Source organism: Spermophilus citellus (genome assembly GCF_964194105.1).
Source record: "Spermophilus citellus genome assembly, chromosome: 2".
Classification (NCBI taxonomy): Eukaryota; Metazoa; Chordata; class Mammalia; order Rodentia; family Sciuridae; genus Spermophilus; species Spermophilus citellus.
In genome coordinates this window covers 256921938-256935194 of record NC_138183.1, presented here as the reverse complement: position 1 = coordinate 256935194, position 13257 = coordinate 256921938, and the positions used below count along the sequence as shown (strand labels likewise).

The following is a 13257-nucleotide window of genomic DNA, read 5'->3' as shown; positions in this document are numbered from 1 at the left end:
CCACCCCCACCCCCAGGCTGACCCCTGGCTCAGCCTCAGCCCTGGCATGTCAGGAACCCACAGCACAAAGCAGATCTTAAATGATGTTGATAAAATCCCCTGTGAGTGGGAGGAATTCCCAGCACAAGGAGCCCTCTTGGACGTCCTGGCCACTCCTTTCATGGAGCCCAGCCTCAGTCCTTAGGCCCGACAGGCCCTGTGGGCAAGTCTGGTTCACCTAACTCTACCACCTCCCCACTTTCCCACGGGCCAGGCATGCAGGGGCCCAGACCTGGCATCTAGACTGGGCCTGTACCCTTCCCGGGCTGCATGTAGCTCTGTGCCATGCCACTCAGCTCCTTAGGTCAGAGCTGAGCCTGGGGGCCAGGCACCAGCCTGATGCTCTCCCTGCCACACATCTGTCTACTGCTACCCTGGGCCAGAGGCTTCAGGGTGGCCAGGAAGGAAGCAGCAGGAGGGTGCCTGGGCCCTCGGGTCGGACCTGCTGAAGGTCACAGAGTAGGGTGAGGCCAGAGTCAGGGCCCTCTCCCTGAACTGTGTCGGGCAGGGGGTCTCTCTGAGGCCTCGGGAGCCCCCACAGCCTCCATTCTGGGATGGTGAGTGAAGGGGTTGACTCGGTACGCTCCTGCCACAGTGTGCTCCAGGCCACGGGCGTAGGCCAGGAAATTTGGTGGTCCAGGCTAGGGCCAGTGTCCAGCCACTGTGCTGGGCCCCCATGGCCTGCAGTCAGGTGGATCCTATTATTGCCCACATCCTAGAGCCTGGATAGTCACGGTGGGTCACACAGCTAAAAAGGCACGGAGGCTGGATCTGAACCCAGAGTCAGACTCCAGGGTCCCAAGAATCCAGAGGAGCTGGACAGAGCGCTCCCGGGGGCAACACCCAGGGCAGCTCCCACAGACGGCAGGCCCTGGCAGCACAGGCAGGAGATGGCGCCTGGAAGGAGCAGCGCAGGCCTGCAGGGGAGGGAGGAGCTGCCTCCTTCCGGCCTCTCCATGCAGTGTTTGATGACACTGGTCTCCCCAGAAACCCTGCAGGCCCTGCGGAGCTTTGCCCAGCTCCCTCTCATATTTCAGGAGCAGAGAACACCGGGCACATGTTTACCAGCTTCCTGGCAACTGGGGACAAATGTGCTCCAGAGAAGGTGGCCGTTGGGGCTCAGCTCTAGGGCATCGTCCCTGGGTCCCCTTGGACAGGCACTGTCCAGCAGGCTGAGAAGACCCAGGGAGGATGATGTCACACTCGCCCTGTATCCTGCACCTGCTAGGGTGGGGGTGGGGGCTTCAAGCAAGACTCCAGAGCCTCAGAGTCTCCTGGTCCCACCACCCAGAGCCACACACTCCTACTGAGCCTTAGGCCCCTGCTGCATCTGGCCATGTGCTCCTGACCTCTCCCCTCCAACCGACAAGGCCACCCCAGGTGCCCGCCTGCATACCAGTGTCTGCAGAAACTGTCGCCTGGGGAGGGCTCTCACCAGGATCCCTCCTGGGCAGTGACCCTAGGCAGGCCTGCCCCGGCACAGGCTTGGCTTGCACGAGCCCAGGGCTGCTTCCAGGGGCTGGCAAGGAGGCCCAGAAGGGAGGCAGGGTGCCCACACCAGAGCCAGGTAGATACCTTGTCCTCCCCAGGACCAGGGAATGCCAAGAGGGTCAGAGGGTCCCCCGCGCCCCCAACAGTGTTCTGTCTCTGGAAGCCTAGAGAGTACATGCTTGGACCACTTCACTGAGAACCCTGCTTCTGAGTAGGCGCTCACACCGGAAACGCCGCGCCGCCAGCCCGCCCGCAGCCTCCGGCCAAGGCCACATCCGCCGGCCACTGTTCCAGGCCTCAGAACAAGCCAGCTCTTGCCAGCCACATCTTGGCCACAAGGCCAGCCAGCAAGCTACAGCCTCAGGGGTCCCCTAGGCAGTGTGACCTGGCTCCAAAAGCCAGGCCTGGGCTCCCGGGCTCACCCTCCCTCCCCTGCCCCCCCAGCCCTCAGTCTGCCAGGTGTCTCACCAGCCCCCACTCCCCCTCCCCCACACCCCCGGGCCAGATCAGCCTCTCGGGAGCACAAACCACGCCGACACAGGAATAGGCCCAACAACTATATTTTCATGTCAACTGTGGCTCTCGGCTGACCAGGAGAAGGGCAGCAGAGGTCACCAAAGGAAGGCCAGCATGGCCCCAGACACCCTGGCCCTTGCCCCAGGTGGTGACAGACCCCAGGGTGCCCCACAGGCTCCCAAGGATGGCTTTGGTCTTCCTGACCCTCCTCTTGTCTTCAGGCCTCTGCAGCCAGGACACTCAGGGACAAGGGGCAGCAGAGCTGGCGTGACCCCGGGCTGGGCAGAGGGGCCTCCTGTGGGGCAGCTTTCTGGAGGAGGACCCTGGAGGACAGCCTGCCTCAGGGAGGGGACTCAGACTTGCAGGTGCTGCCAGGGTGGTCACGGGTGCCAGAGCTGGGGGAGGGGCTCCCAGGACACACACACCTGGCAGCCACCAAGCCCAGGTTGGGTGCTCCAAGTGAGCGAGACGGATCCATGGCCGGGCCTGGCACGTGCCCCCCGTGGAGAGAGGCAGTGTTTCTGAACCCAGGAGGGAACCACAGGGCGAGAGTGAGATGGCGCAGGCGGGCCACGGTGCTGAGTGTGCGTGTGTGAGTGGGGAGAGGCCAGGGTGCTGGGGACTGGCCGGCCTCCTCCTACTGGACTCTGGTCCATCGCTCTGCTGGCGCACAGGGGCTGAGCTAGAGCTTGGTGGCTTCGGCAAAGCCCACCCTGTTGTTGTCCCGGTCGAAGACGGTGTAGTAGGAGCCGATGAAGACGTCACCCAGGATCCAGAGTGGCCCGCTGGGTGGGGGGATGTCCATGCCCATGAAGCCGCTCAGGCAGATTGTCTTCCCACCCTGTGACACCTGCAAGGCCACAGGGTCAGCATGGTGGTCACTGGGCCCCTCCCGGTGCCAGGCCAGGGCCCCCGGCCACCCGCTCACCTTGAGTGTGTAGCTCTCCGGGGACAGGGTGTAGTCTTTGCCTCCCAGCCGCAGCGAGACCTTGGGCAGACTGGCCACCTTCTCACAGGGGATGATATACTGGGCGGCAGGGGGGGGTTATCAGGCGCAGGCCCAGGCCCAGCCCCCCGCCTGCCCACGGCCATCCACCCCGCAGCTCACCTCGCCCTGGATCAGCGGCACAGCCCCGATGGCCTTCTGCAGCTCCTTCACCTCATCCACAGGGCCCACCAGGAGAGAGGTGCCCGTGTCCACAATGGCCTCACAGCCCTTTTTGCACAAGGTCAGCCCATTGGCCACCTCTATCCTGTGGGGTAGGAAGGCGTGAGTCCCCTACTGGGCCAGTCCACTGGGGCCCCCGCCCTGACTCCATCTTGCAGGACAGCCTGTTCTTCTCTCTCAGGGTGACCTGACTCACAAGTGGCCATGAGTGGTTGGGAGTGATGGGGGAAAAGGAGATGGAGAGGGCAAGAGTGGACACGGAGGACCAGTTCCCAGCTGAACTCCCAGGCCTGAGCTGGCAGGGGCTGCAAGCTGGGCAGTCCAAGGGAGAGGCTAGGCCATGCGCCCCTGGGGCCTGTGTGCCCCACCTGCCACAGTGCCCACAGCAATGCCATACACTGTCTGTGTGCCCCAACCACCGCAGTGCCCACAGCAATGCCATGCACTGTCCGTGTGCCCCAACCACCGCAGTGTCCACAGCAATGCCATGCACTGTGTGCCCCACCTGCCACAGTGCCCACAGCAATGCCATGCACTGTCTGTGTGCCCCAACCACCGCAGTGCCCACAGCAATGCCATGCACTGTCCGTGTGCCCCAACCACTGCAGTGTCCACAGCAATGCCATGCACTGTGTGCCCCACCTGCCACAGTGCCCACAGCAATGCCATGTACTGTGTGCCCCACCTGCCACAGTGCCCACAGCGATGCCATGCACTGTCCGTGTGCCCCAACCACCGCAGTGCCCACAGCAATGCCATGCACTGTGTGCCCCACCTGCCACAGTGCCCACAGCAATGCCATGCACTGTGTGCCCCACCTGCCACAGTGCCCACAGCAATGCCATGCACTGTCTGTGTGCCCCACCCACTGCAGTGCCCATAGCAATGCCATGCACTGTGTGCCCCACCTGCCACAGTGCCCACAGCAATGCCATGTACTGTGTGCCCCACCTGCCACAGTGCCCACAGCGATGCCATGCACTGTCTGTGTGCCCCACCCACTGCAGTGCCCACAGCAATGCCATGTACTCACTGATCCATGTGCACCTGCCAGTAGGCCTTCCGGGTGACGTTGAGGTAGGACAGGGACCCCTTGTAGTACTTGGAGTCGATGCCTCCCAACATGAGCTCCCCTCCAGGCTGCCCACTGGGGTCTCTGGGAGCAAAGGAAAGGGGGCAGTCAGTGCCCCCAACCCAGGCATGGGGAAGCCCTGTGTCATTCACCGGAGGACCAGGAGGACGGAGGGACGGGGACGGGGAGGGTGGGCAGCCTCGGGGGGCTTCTTGGCCCCCAGGGACGGAAAGGCCTGGGAGAGAGGGGCAGTGAGCTCCCTCCTTCCTGCCCTAAGAGCCTGCTAGGGTCCGAGGCTCAGCCATGGGTGACCAGGATCAAGGCTGCAGGGCAAACGGAGAGCCCAAGAAGGAAGGACTGAGGTGGGCTTCCAAGGTGGCCAGGGCACAACCCCAAGGCTGAGTGGCTCTTCCTGCCTGGGGCCTCTGGGACAGCCTCTACGGGCTGTCCATGTCCTTGGGGATGGGCCTCCAAAACCTGGCTCCTCTAGCCTTTGTCCCCTGCCCCTGGTCTGTCATGGGGTCACCCACCCACAGCCAGCCAGGGCGCAACTCAGGCAGGACACAGACCACCGCACTCTGTGGTCACCATCCTGGAGACACTTTCCTGAAACACGCCAACCTGCGTTCCCATGTCCAGCAAATCCCTTTAACAGCACATTCCTGAGACAAGCTGGCCTTGGGGGGTCCTGCTGGCCTGCCAGGGTGTCCCCACACTCAGAAGCCCTGAGCTTCACCCTGCCCTCCCACCTGGGCTCTACCTGCTCCAGCCTGGTCTCCCGTCATCGCCTCTGAAATCCTGGCTGTCCACGCCTGTCCACTGCCTCATCCTCCTGAAGCACTCTCTGTCCCATGTCCCCCACCCCTACCCAATCCCAGCCCACCAGCCCTGAGACCCTGCCTGGGCACTCACACCTGTGGGTCGGGGGTGCCCCTCCTACCTGAGGAGACCCTCCTCACCTCCCTAATCCCTTGCACCCAGGGGTGCTGGGGCAATGATCCTAGCTGATGGTCTGCATTCCGGTCTCTGGCTAGCACCTGTGCCCAGAGCCCAGAGCACGTGGCACGGAAGAGGGCCCAGGCTAAGCTGAGGGAGAGGGAGCAGGACTGAGTCACAGGGGTTGGCTCTGGGCTGGAAGTCTGCCGGAAATGCCCAGGAGGGGTCAGGAGTTAGGCTCCGAGACCCCCTGGCCAAGCAGCCCAGGGCGGGGAGTACATGGAGTGAGCCGCCACGGCTCGGGGAGGGACACTGCCATTGACACTCGCCTGCCACAGACCCCGAGCCCCGGCAGGGTGGTGCAGCCACTGCCCAGAACTTGGGCAGCAGCCTCAGGAGAGGACTAGGCCCAAGGCTCCCCACAAGGTCCCCTGGGGAAAGGACCTGTGCTGGTGCCGCAGCTTCACAGAGGACCCTCTCCCTGGCAGGAAGGTCCCAGCGTTCCTTCTAGACAGAGGTCCCCTAAGCTGCACTCCACATGGAGCCCGGGACTCTGGGCCTCCCCGGTGGCCTGTCAAGATCATCTCAGGTCACAGCCCTGAGGAGGCCCCAGCCTGGCATGCCCCTCCCCCAGAACTCCTGTTACAGAGCAGGGCTCACAGCCATGTCCCTGAGGGCCATCCACAGCCCAGACTGGACCACACTGCCCTTCACTGGAGCCAAGGAGTGTCAGGCAACTGAACCAGGGACGGCCACACCCCTGTGCGGTCCCTGTCCCCACCAGGCCAGATCCTAGGACCTGCATGCCTGAGGCGGAGGCCAGATGCTGGTCTGTGGGAGAGAGGTCCATTCCTGCCTGCTGGGAAGCTGAGGTCAGGGCTGTGGGCACAGCCTGGGGGGCAGCCTGGGCTCCGAGGCTAGCTGAGCCTGTACCCCATCAAAGCACAGCCAAGAGAGGTGGTGGGGGTGGAGCTGGAACCTGTTCAGGTAGAAGGAGAAGACGTTCTTGTCCACCAGCTTCTGCTCCATGAGGTTGTCGAAGACGGGCAGCACGTTGTTGACGGAGATGCGGGGGTAGGCCATGCCCAGGATGCCATCGAACCTGGCTGCGATGAAGGTGATGCCAGGCTGCTTGGTGGCCTCCCCAAAGATCTGCCTCTCAATCTTGAGGCCTCCTGGAGCTGAAGGACCTGAATTGCAGGGCACCTGTGGGCCAGGGCAGGGGTCAGCAGGCTACAGTACACTGGCTGCAGCCTGGCATCGTCCCTGGGCCTGGGAAGCTCAAGACAGGCCTCATCACAACCACCAGACAAGCAGGAACAGGGCAGGCGGAAGGGCTGGGGACACCAGACCCAGGTGGGGACAAGGATGGGGTGTGGGGGTGGGGTCAGACCCTCTCGGGGAGCTGCCAGGGCCCTTTTTCACAGGAGCTGGGAGGCAGGAGGGAGCACGGGGGCAGGCCCTGGCTCAGCTCCAACCTCTGCCCTCACCCCTCCGTGCCAGGGCTCTGGGTCAGGCTTGGAGACAAGACGGTAGGCCCAGGCGTGAAGCCGAGGGGCTGGATGTCCACAACACCACCCCAGGCCACACCCCCTCCCGATCTGCAGAGATAGAGGCCCTGCAGGATGTGGGAGGCAGCTGCTCGGCGGGAGGCTGCGTGGGCAGCAAGTTGGGCAACGTCCTGTTCAGCTGAGGGGCCCAGAGTGGCAGCACCGTCTCTGGCTGCCTGGCCTCTCCCATGGGCAGGGGCCAGCCTGCATGACCCTCACCTGCAGGTGGGCATGGGGCCTAGCCCTGGTCTCCCTGACCCCTGCTCCACAGAGACCTCTCCCCCACCTGCTCTGCACAGGGGCTTCTGCCACACCTCACCCTCAGCACCCCCAACCAACCCCTCAGCCAGCTGCAGGGGAGAGACCCCCTCAATCCCCAGAGATGTCCCTGGACACCCTGTTGACACTTCAAACCCAATACATCCAAAACAGACCCAATCCTCTCCAGCCACCTGCACCCTGCACCACCAGCCCAGCAGGCTGGAGCCTGCCTGCCACTCGCTCTTCAGGGACAGCCCTCCTGCACCTGCACCGGAGCGACCGTGACTGCTCGGGAATGTGTGGCAATCCGCGCCAGCCCTGCTCCTGCCCCATCTTCCTCCTGCTGCTCCCTGTCCCGACTTCCAGGGAACACAGGTCCCTGCAACCCCGGAGGGTCCCCCGCTGCCCATCTGCTCTGCACACAGCCAGTCCCGCCCACAGCTTCCCTTGCTCTGCAACCTTCCAACAGGGCCGCATGGGCTGGGTCACCACGCCCTCTCCCTCAGCTGCAGGTGCCCCAAGCGTGATTCTGTCACCAAGGTGAGTGCCCCAGTCCTAAGAGAAGACCCAGGGACTCACCGACACAGTATCCTGGCTCAGGTACCCAGAGAGGCTGCCAGAGCCGTAGTGGATGTCAAAGGACGTGCCGTTCTTCACGTAGGTGCTGGACTTGCGGCTGTTGTACTTGTGGTGGATCCCTGCTCAGGGGCAGGGGACAGGGAGGAGGCCATCAGCCTACTGCCCACTGCTGCAGCCTCAGACTCTCAGTCTGTTGCGAGGACCACTGCCCAGGGTTAGACTTAGCTGTGACCTGTGGCCCACCGTGTCAGGGACCCCTGGATGGGGGACTATGACGCCCCAAGCCCACACCTTTCTCCATCCTTGGCCAGTGCAGCCCCCAGCCAGAGGAGAAGCAAGGCTGTGGCCAGCTGGGCCAGCTTGAACAGGTTTACCCGGAAAGCGGTCACCTTGGGGCAAGGTGGAGGAGCCGGCCTGTCTGATGTGGCTAAGAGGAGGAGTGTGCATTGCCCAAGAGGTTTTGTGAGGGCCACCTGCAGGTCCCAGGCCTGCTCCTCCTCCCAGCTGTAGCCCAGAGAGGCCCGATGGGAACGGCAGGGCTGGGTACCAACCCCAGCTCCCCCGGAGAAGAGGTGAGTTCCCGAGAGTGGGAAGACCCTGGCTGCCTGGAGGGTCCATGCCATGGCCTCTGCTTCCCCTGGCACTCCTGTGACCAGCAGCCGCCTGTGGCCGAGCGCACAGCACAGGCAAGGGTCAGGGCAGCGCAGAGCCGGGCATCGCAAGGGGTGCGGGGGCACTCACAGCAGGCTATATCCAGCAGCTTGCAGTGGATGGAGGGGACCCACAGGTTGGAGGAGCCGGTGTCAAAGACGACTGTGAAGCACTGTGGGGGGGTCCCGATGCCAATCTCCCCGTAGTACTGGGCCTGATGGGGTAGCAGTGTCCATCAGGGCAAGGGGAGGTACCCTATGTCCCCACTGAACCTGAGAGTCCCCTGCTTGTCCTGAGAGCCAGGCCTTGAAGGCCCAGGCCAGAGGAAAGAGCGCCCTGGGGTCCAGACCCCAGCTCCAGCATCCACCGCCACCTGTCGAGCCTTGAAGAGCCCCCAGGGGACAGGCTCCAGCAGAGGCTCGGGCCCCCAGCACTCAGGCACGGGCATTTCCAGACCCCTCCCTAGCACAGCACCCCCAACCCAATACATGGAGGCCAGGGTGGGGTCAGAGCACTTGAAGATGAGGCCAGCAGTCGGGCTGGTCTGGGGCAGGCTTGGCCTGGACATAAGCCCCAGCCTGGGGAAGGCCATCTGGGTAGACTCCTCTGCCATTCAGGGTCTAGGGCCTGAGAAGGGAGGTGAGCTCCTCCCAGGGTTTAGGCCTTGACTCTGGGGACTTCAGTTCCTGCTCCTGCCATATGTGACTAGCCTTGGAGGGTCTGGCCAAATAGGAGAAGCCACACCCAGGGGGCCAAATGCCCCGGCTCCGACTGACTCTCCAACTCTTCCCTAAGTGCCCTAGGCTGCTTCCCCACCTGCTCACAGGGACGGCAGAGCCACTGCAATACCAACTCTGGGACCAGGAAGGCACAAAGGGTCATGTGCCTCTGAGAGAAAGCCTTGGCCCGCTCAGATCTGGGAGGCGGTGAGGGTCTTGAAGATTGGCGTGATCTGCCCTACCTGCCAGGCCCCCTCTTCCTGGGGAGGGAGCTTGGTTCCAATCTCACCCCTTTCTTTCCAGCCACATGGCTCCAGGGAGCAGCAGTGACCACTGACTGCCCCAAGAGAAGTGGCCATGGGGGGGGGGGGTGGAGTGACTCAGCAAATCTTCCTGTGTGTGCCTGCCCTAGGGGATCAGGAACTGGCCAGTAAGGCCCAGAAAGGCAGCCCGCCCCTCTCGGAGCCAGTCACATGCCTGTGTTCTGAGCTTCCTGTCATAGCCTAGGCTCTGCCCAGGCAGGACAGAGGGCATGGCTACCCCTGTGTAGGGGGCCTCAGAGCCCAGGTTTGAACTGCAGTGAGGGACTTCCTGGGACTCAGAGATAAGGACCCAAGAATGGTCCTGGCAGCCCCAGAGCCACCAGGCTCTGGCCCAGAACCTGTTGCAGAGAGGAAACCAAGCGGGCCAGGCCAAGCTTGCCCAGGGCTCAGAGCCTATGTCTCCCTCAAAAACAGAGGCATGAGAAGGGCTGCTGACCCTGGAGAAGATGGTGAGGTGATGGCACTGTGCCATGGGGTCACCCCAGGCCTCCCAGCAGGACTGACAGGCCACTGAGATTCTAGCTAGTTACACCCAGGCAGGTGTGTGGGTCCAATGATGGGGGCTCAGGGCCCTGGACTTGATCAGGTTCATCTGTGCCCCTGGACAGTGGTAAGGCTGAGACCACAGTACAACTCTGAGCTGGCAGCCAGTGCTCAGGACAGGCAATGGGACACACCCCCAAGGTGCAGCGCCAGCAGCAGCAGGGACCCAGAAGGCTGGCAGCAGGGACCACTGAGCAGGAAAGGGTGTGCTGAGCCCAGGAGCACCACCCCCCGAACAGGTGCAGACTCAGCCGCTGCTGCAGAGCCAGAGGGGCACTGCTCCCGGGGAGCACAGCCCACCACACTCACATCCATGTAGTTCTTGAGGATCTCGGGAACCGGCCCCTTGGTCCTATCTGATGACTGCAGGGAGTACTTGGTGATGGGGCCCTGAGCGACCAGGCCTTCCACGGGGCCCCCCGCCTCCGTCATGGTCCGGCGGATGGACGTGAACTTATACAGGGGAATTCTGTCAAGATGGAGTGGAGCACGTCAGGGTGGGACTCAGGCTGCAGCTCTCAGGCAGCCCCTCCAGAGACCACCTATAGTGATGGCCCTGGATGCCCCCAGATGTCTCGAACTCAGCCTGGCCTAAGCCAAACTCCTGCTGGAAACCCATAGGTCCAGCTGCTCTCACAGGAGTGAATGGTGACCCCAGGGCCAGGCCAAAGTCCTGGGAGGCCCAATCCCCTTTGTATCCCACCTCCAAGCCTCCAAGCTGGAAGCCAGTGTGCCTACCATTCCCCCTCCCCAGCCACATGCCTGCCCAGCAGCCCTCAATCACTCCAAAGGACTTGGGAGGCCATGTCTCCAGTCCTCCCTGCACACCTGCTCTGGTCTCTTCTAGGATGGCACCTGTCACCCTGCCTGAAGCCCTCCAGGCATCCCACTATTGCCCTTGGCCACAGCTGCTCCCTGCCAGGACCCCACACCAACATGGTTCCCTTCCGTTGGACTGTCTGTCTGATATCCCTGGTGGCTCCTCCTGACATCAGAGGGCCTCATCGCCAATCCCCAAGGCCTCCCTGACTACCCCTGTTCCCCTGCCCACATGTACTACCACCCCAGGGGCTTGAGGACTGCCCCTGGGCACCAGAGGCTTTCCTGTGTCCTCCACAAGAGCCCCACCTGAAGCCCCTCTCCAGGAGTCTGCCAGGATGGCCTTGGGGGTCTGGCCTGTCTGGGAGGTGCTGCAGACCAAGGTCAGGTGTTCTGGGGTTCTGGTATATGTGGGGCTTTGCCATCAAATGGCAGAGGTGAGGGGTCCCTGCCTGTCTCCTGGGGATGCTGGCCTCCCTGCTCCTAGGAGACCTAGCCTAAGCTTTTAATTGCTTTGATGAAACTCTTCCCTGCCCCAGGTATTTGAGGACAAGGTCACAGCTGACTTCCTGGCAAGGCAAGGGCGAGCTCTAGGAACACAGGGCTCTTATCAAAGAGGGGTGGGCTGGAAATCCTCAGATTCTGGCCTAGGAGGACGGACACGCCCTCCAGGGGCCTGTGGGTCCTGGGCTCAGGTGTGAGGGGCTTTGGCTCAGCTGCCCTACCCCCCAGAAAGCCTGGGCTCCCATCCCCATGGCTATCTTGGCCCTCTCCAGAGAGGGGAGGCCTGAGGGTGTGGCACCCAGGCCAACACAGGCTCAGGCCTGTGGCTGTTTCCCATAAAGGCTCCCATTGAGGCTGCCCGCCCCCAGGCTGCAGGCCACATGGGTCCCGTGCAGCCCTGGTCCCCAGCCAGCTCCCAGGCACCGAGACCTATGACCTCATCCACCTGCCCACAGGGAGCAGACCCACAGCAGTGAGGCTTTGCATGAAGGCCGGGTAGCACAGGGAGGTAGGTGTGTTTGAGGACTCCTGGCCCCCGGGAGCACAGCCCCCAGCCTCGGGATGGGTAAGCTGGACCACTCCCCCAAACCTCCTCCTGTCTCTGGGACTTATGGGTCTCCTAGTGCCTCTTGGGGTCTCTCCACCCAGAGCCTGTGGGAGCAACCCCTGAGTAAAGGCAAGGCCTCACTCCCGTTCACAGCTGGCCCAGGGGGTCCCCAGAGGCTGAGTGCCTTGCCCGGGTGCAAGTCCTACAGGGCCTAGCCCTTGGCCTCCCGCCTCCCACAGCCCGCCCCAGAACAGACCCCCCAACCACGTCTGTCCAGGACCAGCACTGCTCCTCCACAGCCCCTGACCCTCAGTGGGCCAGAGTCACACAAGCCTCCTGTCCCCTCAAGGCCGACCCCAGGGCGGTGGGGGCCAAGGGGCCCTGGAGAACCCTGCGCCCCAGAGCTCCACCGTCCCTAGGGGCCGGGCCCTGCAGGTGGCTGTGGAGATGGCACAGGTGCACTCCAGCAGCCGCGCGCGGGGTCGCCAGGGGCGCAGGACCTCGGCACCGGCGGAAGCTCACCTGATGAGGGCCGAGGCGGACGCGGCCAGCAGGCCGAGCGCGAGCAGCAAGAGGCTGGGGGGCTGCATGGCGACAGGGGCCGGGTCCGAGCCGAGCGGAGTCCCAAAGGTCGCGCGCTTATAGCCGGGATGACGGCGCAGTCGGGGGAGTCAGCTGACCGGCTTGTTTGCCCGGGCGGGTCACGTGGGGCGCGGCCGGCGGGCGCGGGGGCGGGGCCTGGGCGGGACGACCGACCACGCACGCTCTCGGGAGCGCGCCCGCCGCGGCCGGTCCCGCCCCCTCGCGGGGATCCCAGGCTGCTGAGCGGGTTGCGCAGCCTCTGGCCGGAGGGGCGGGGGCCAGGAGTCCAGGCTGTCCCCCTGCCCCAGCGGAGCCGGTCCCCAGTCGTGCGGCTTGCAGCGTGGGCCCTGACCCCGGGGCAGACCGCACCCAGGACTCCCAGGGCAGTCGCACCTGGGTGTCTCCTCCAGGGCGCCCACCTTCCCCAGGCCTCTTCCCCTCACAGCTCTCTCCATCCTGGGGCTCTCGCAGAGCCTCTTTGGAAGTCCCTCCCCCATGTTTTGGCCACCCAGAGGGACCTTGTTCTCCCTCTCCAAGTGCAAGGGTCCACTTGGGCTTTGAATACAGCCCTTGCTGCTCTGCCACTGTGACTTATTCTTAAAGGACTTGTTTCTCTCCTCCCCTCTCCCTGCTCCTCCCTAGTCTCAGGGGAAACAGGATCACCTTCCGTCCCCATCCCAGGCAGTTGTCTGTCCCTGAGCACACACCCACCATGGGAAAGAAGTCATCCAGACTTTGGGGTGGCACCCACGACCTCAGAAACGACTGTCTCCCAGATGAACAGTGAGTTACAACTTCAGAAGGGAACAGGTGGAATGCAGCCCTGGAGTCGTCTCTTAAGAGCCCCCCGTTTCCCCTGATGGGCAGAGTCACAGCCTCGGGGAAGGAGTCCCTGTGTCTCTCCTTTTCTCCACACCACGTCCTTGTTATGGGATTGGCATCGGGGACCAGGACCGA

At 63.6% G+C, this 13257-nt stretch overlaps 1 protein-coding gene across 1 annotated transcript; it reads right to left on the bottom strand.

Moving 5' to 3' along the window:
• Positions 1–2074: 2074 nt before the first annotated feature.
• Positions 2075–12398, bottom strand: CTSD (cathepsin D). The gene is made up of 9 exons (XM_081282709.1): positions 12241–12398; positions 10158–10317; positions 8354–8477; positions 7613–7731; positions 6202–6428; positions 4248–4370; positions 3155–3299; positions 2975–3073; positions 2075–2896 (listed from the first exon to the last, which is right to left on the bottom strand). Exons 1-9 carry the CDS (start codon positions 12306–12308, stop codon positions 2729–2731), a joined length of 1233 nt encoding a protein of 410 aa, XP_081138835.1. The 5' UTR covers positions 12309–12398; the 3' UTR covers positions 2075–2728.
• Positions 12399–13257: the final 859 nt, after the last annotated feature.

What these genes read in the sequence shown, in the direction of transcription:
- CTSD (XM_081282709.1), bottom strand. Translation starts at nt 12,308, where the DNA reads ATGCAGCCCCCCAGCCTCTTGCTGCTCGCGCTCGGCCTGCTGGCCGCG. An exon ending in TCCGCCTCGGCCCTCATCAG is followed by an intron (nt 10,318 to 12,240) that starts GTGAGCTTCCGC and finishes CCATCTTGACAG; the next exon opens with AATTCCCCTGTATAAGTTCA. An exon ending in TGAGCCAGGATACTGTGTCG is followed by an intron (nt 6,429 to 7,612) that starts GTGAGTCCCTGG and finishes CCTGGCCCACAG; the next exon opens with GTGCCCTGCAATTCAGGTCC.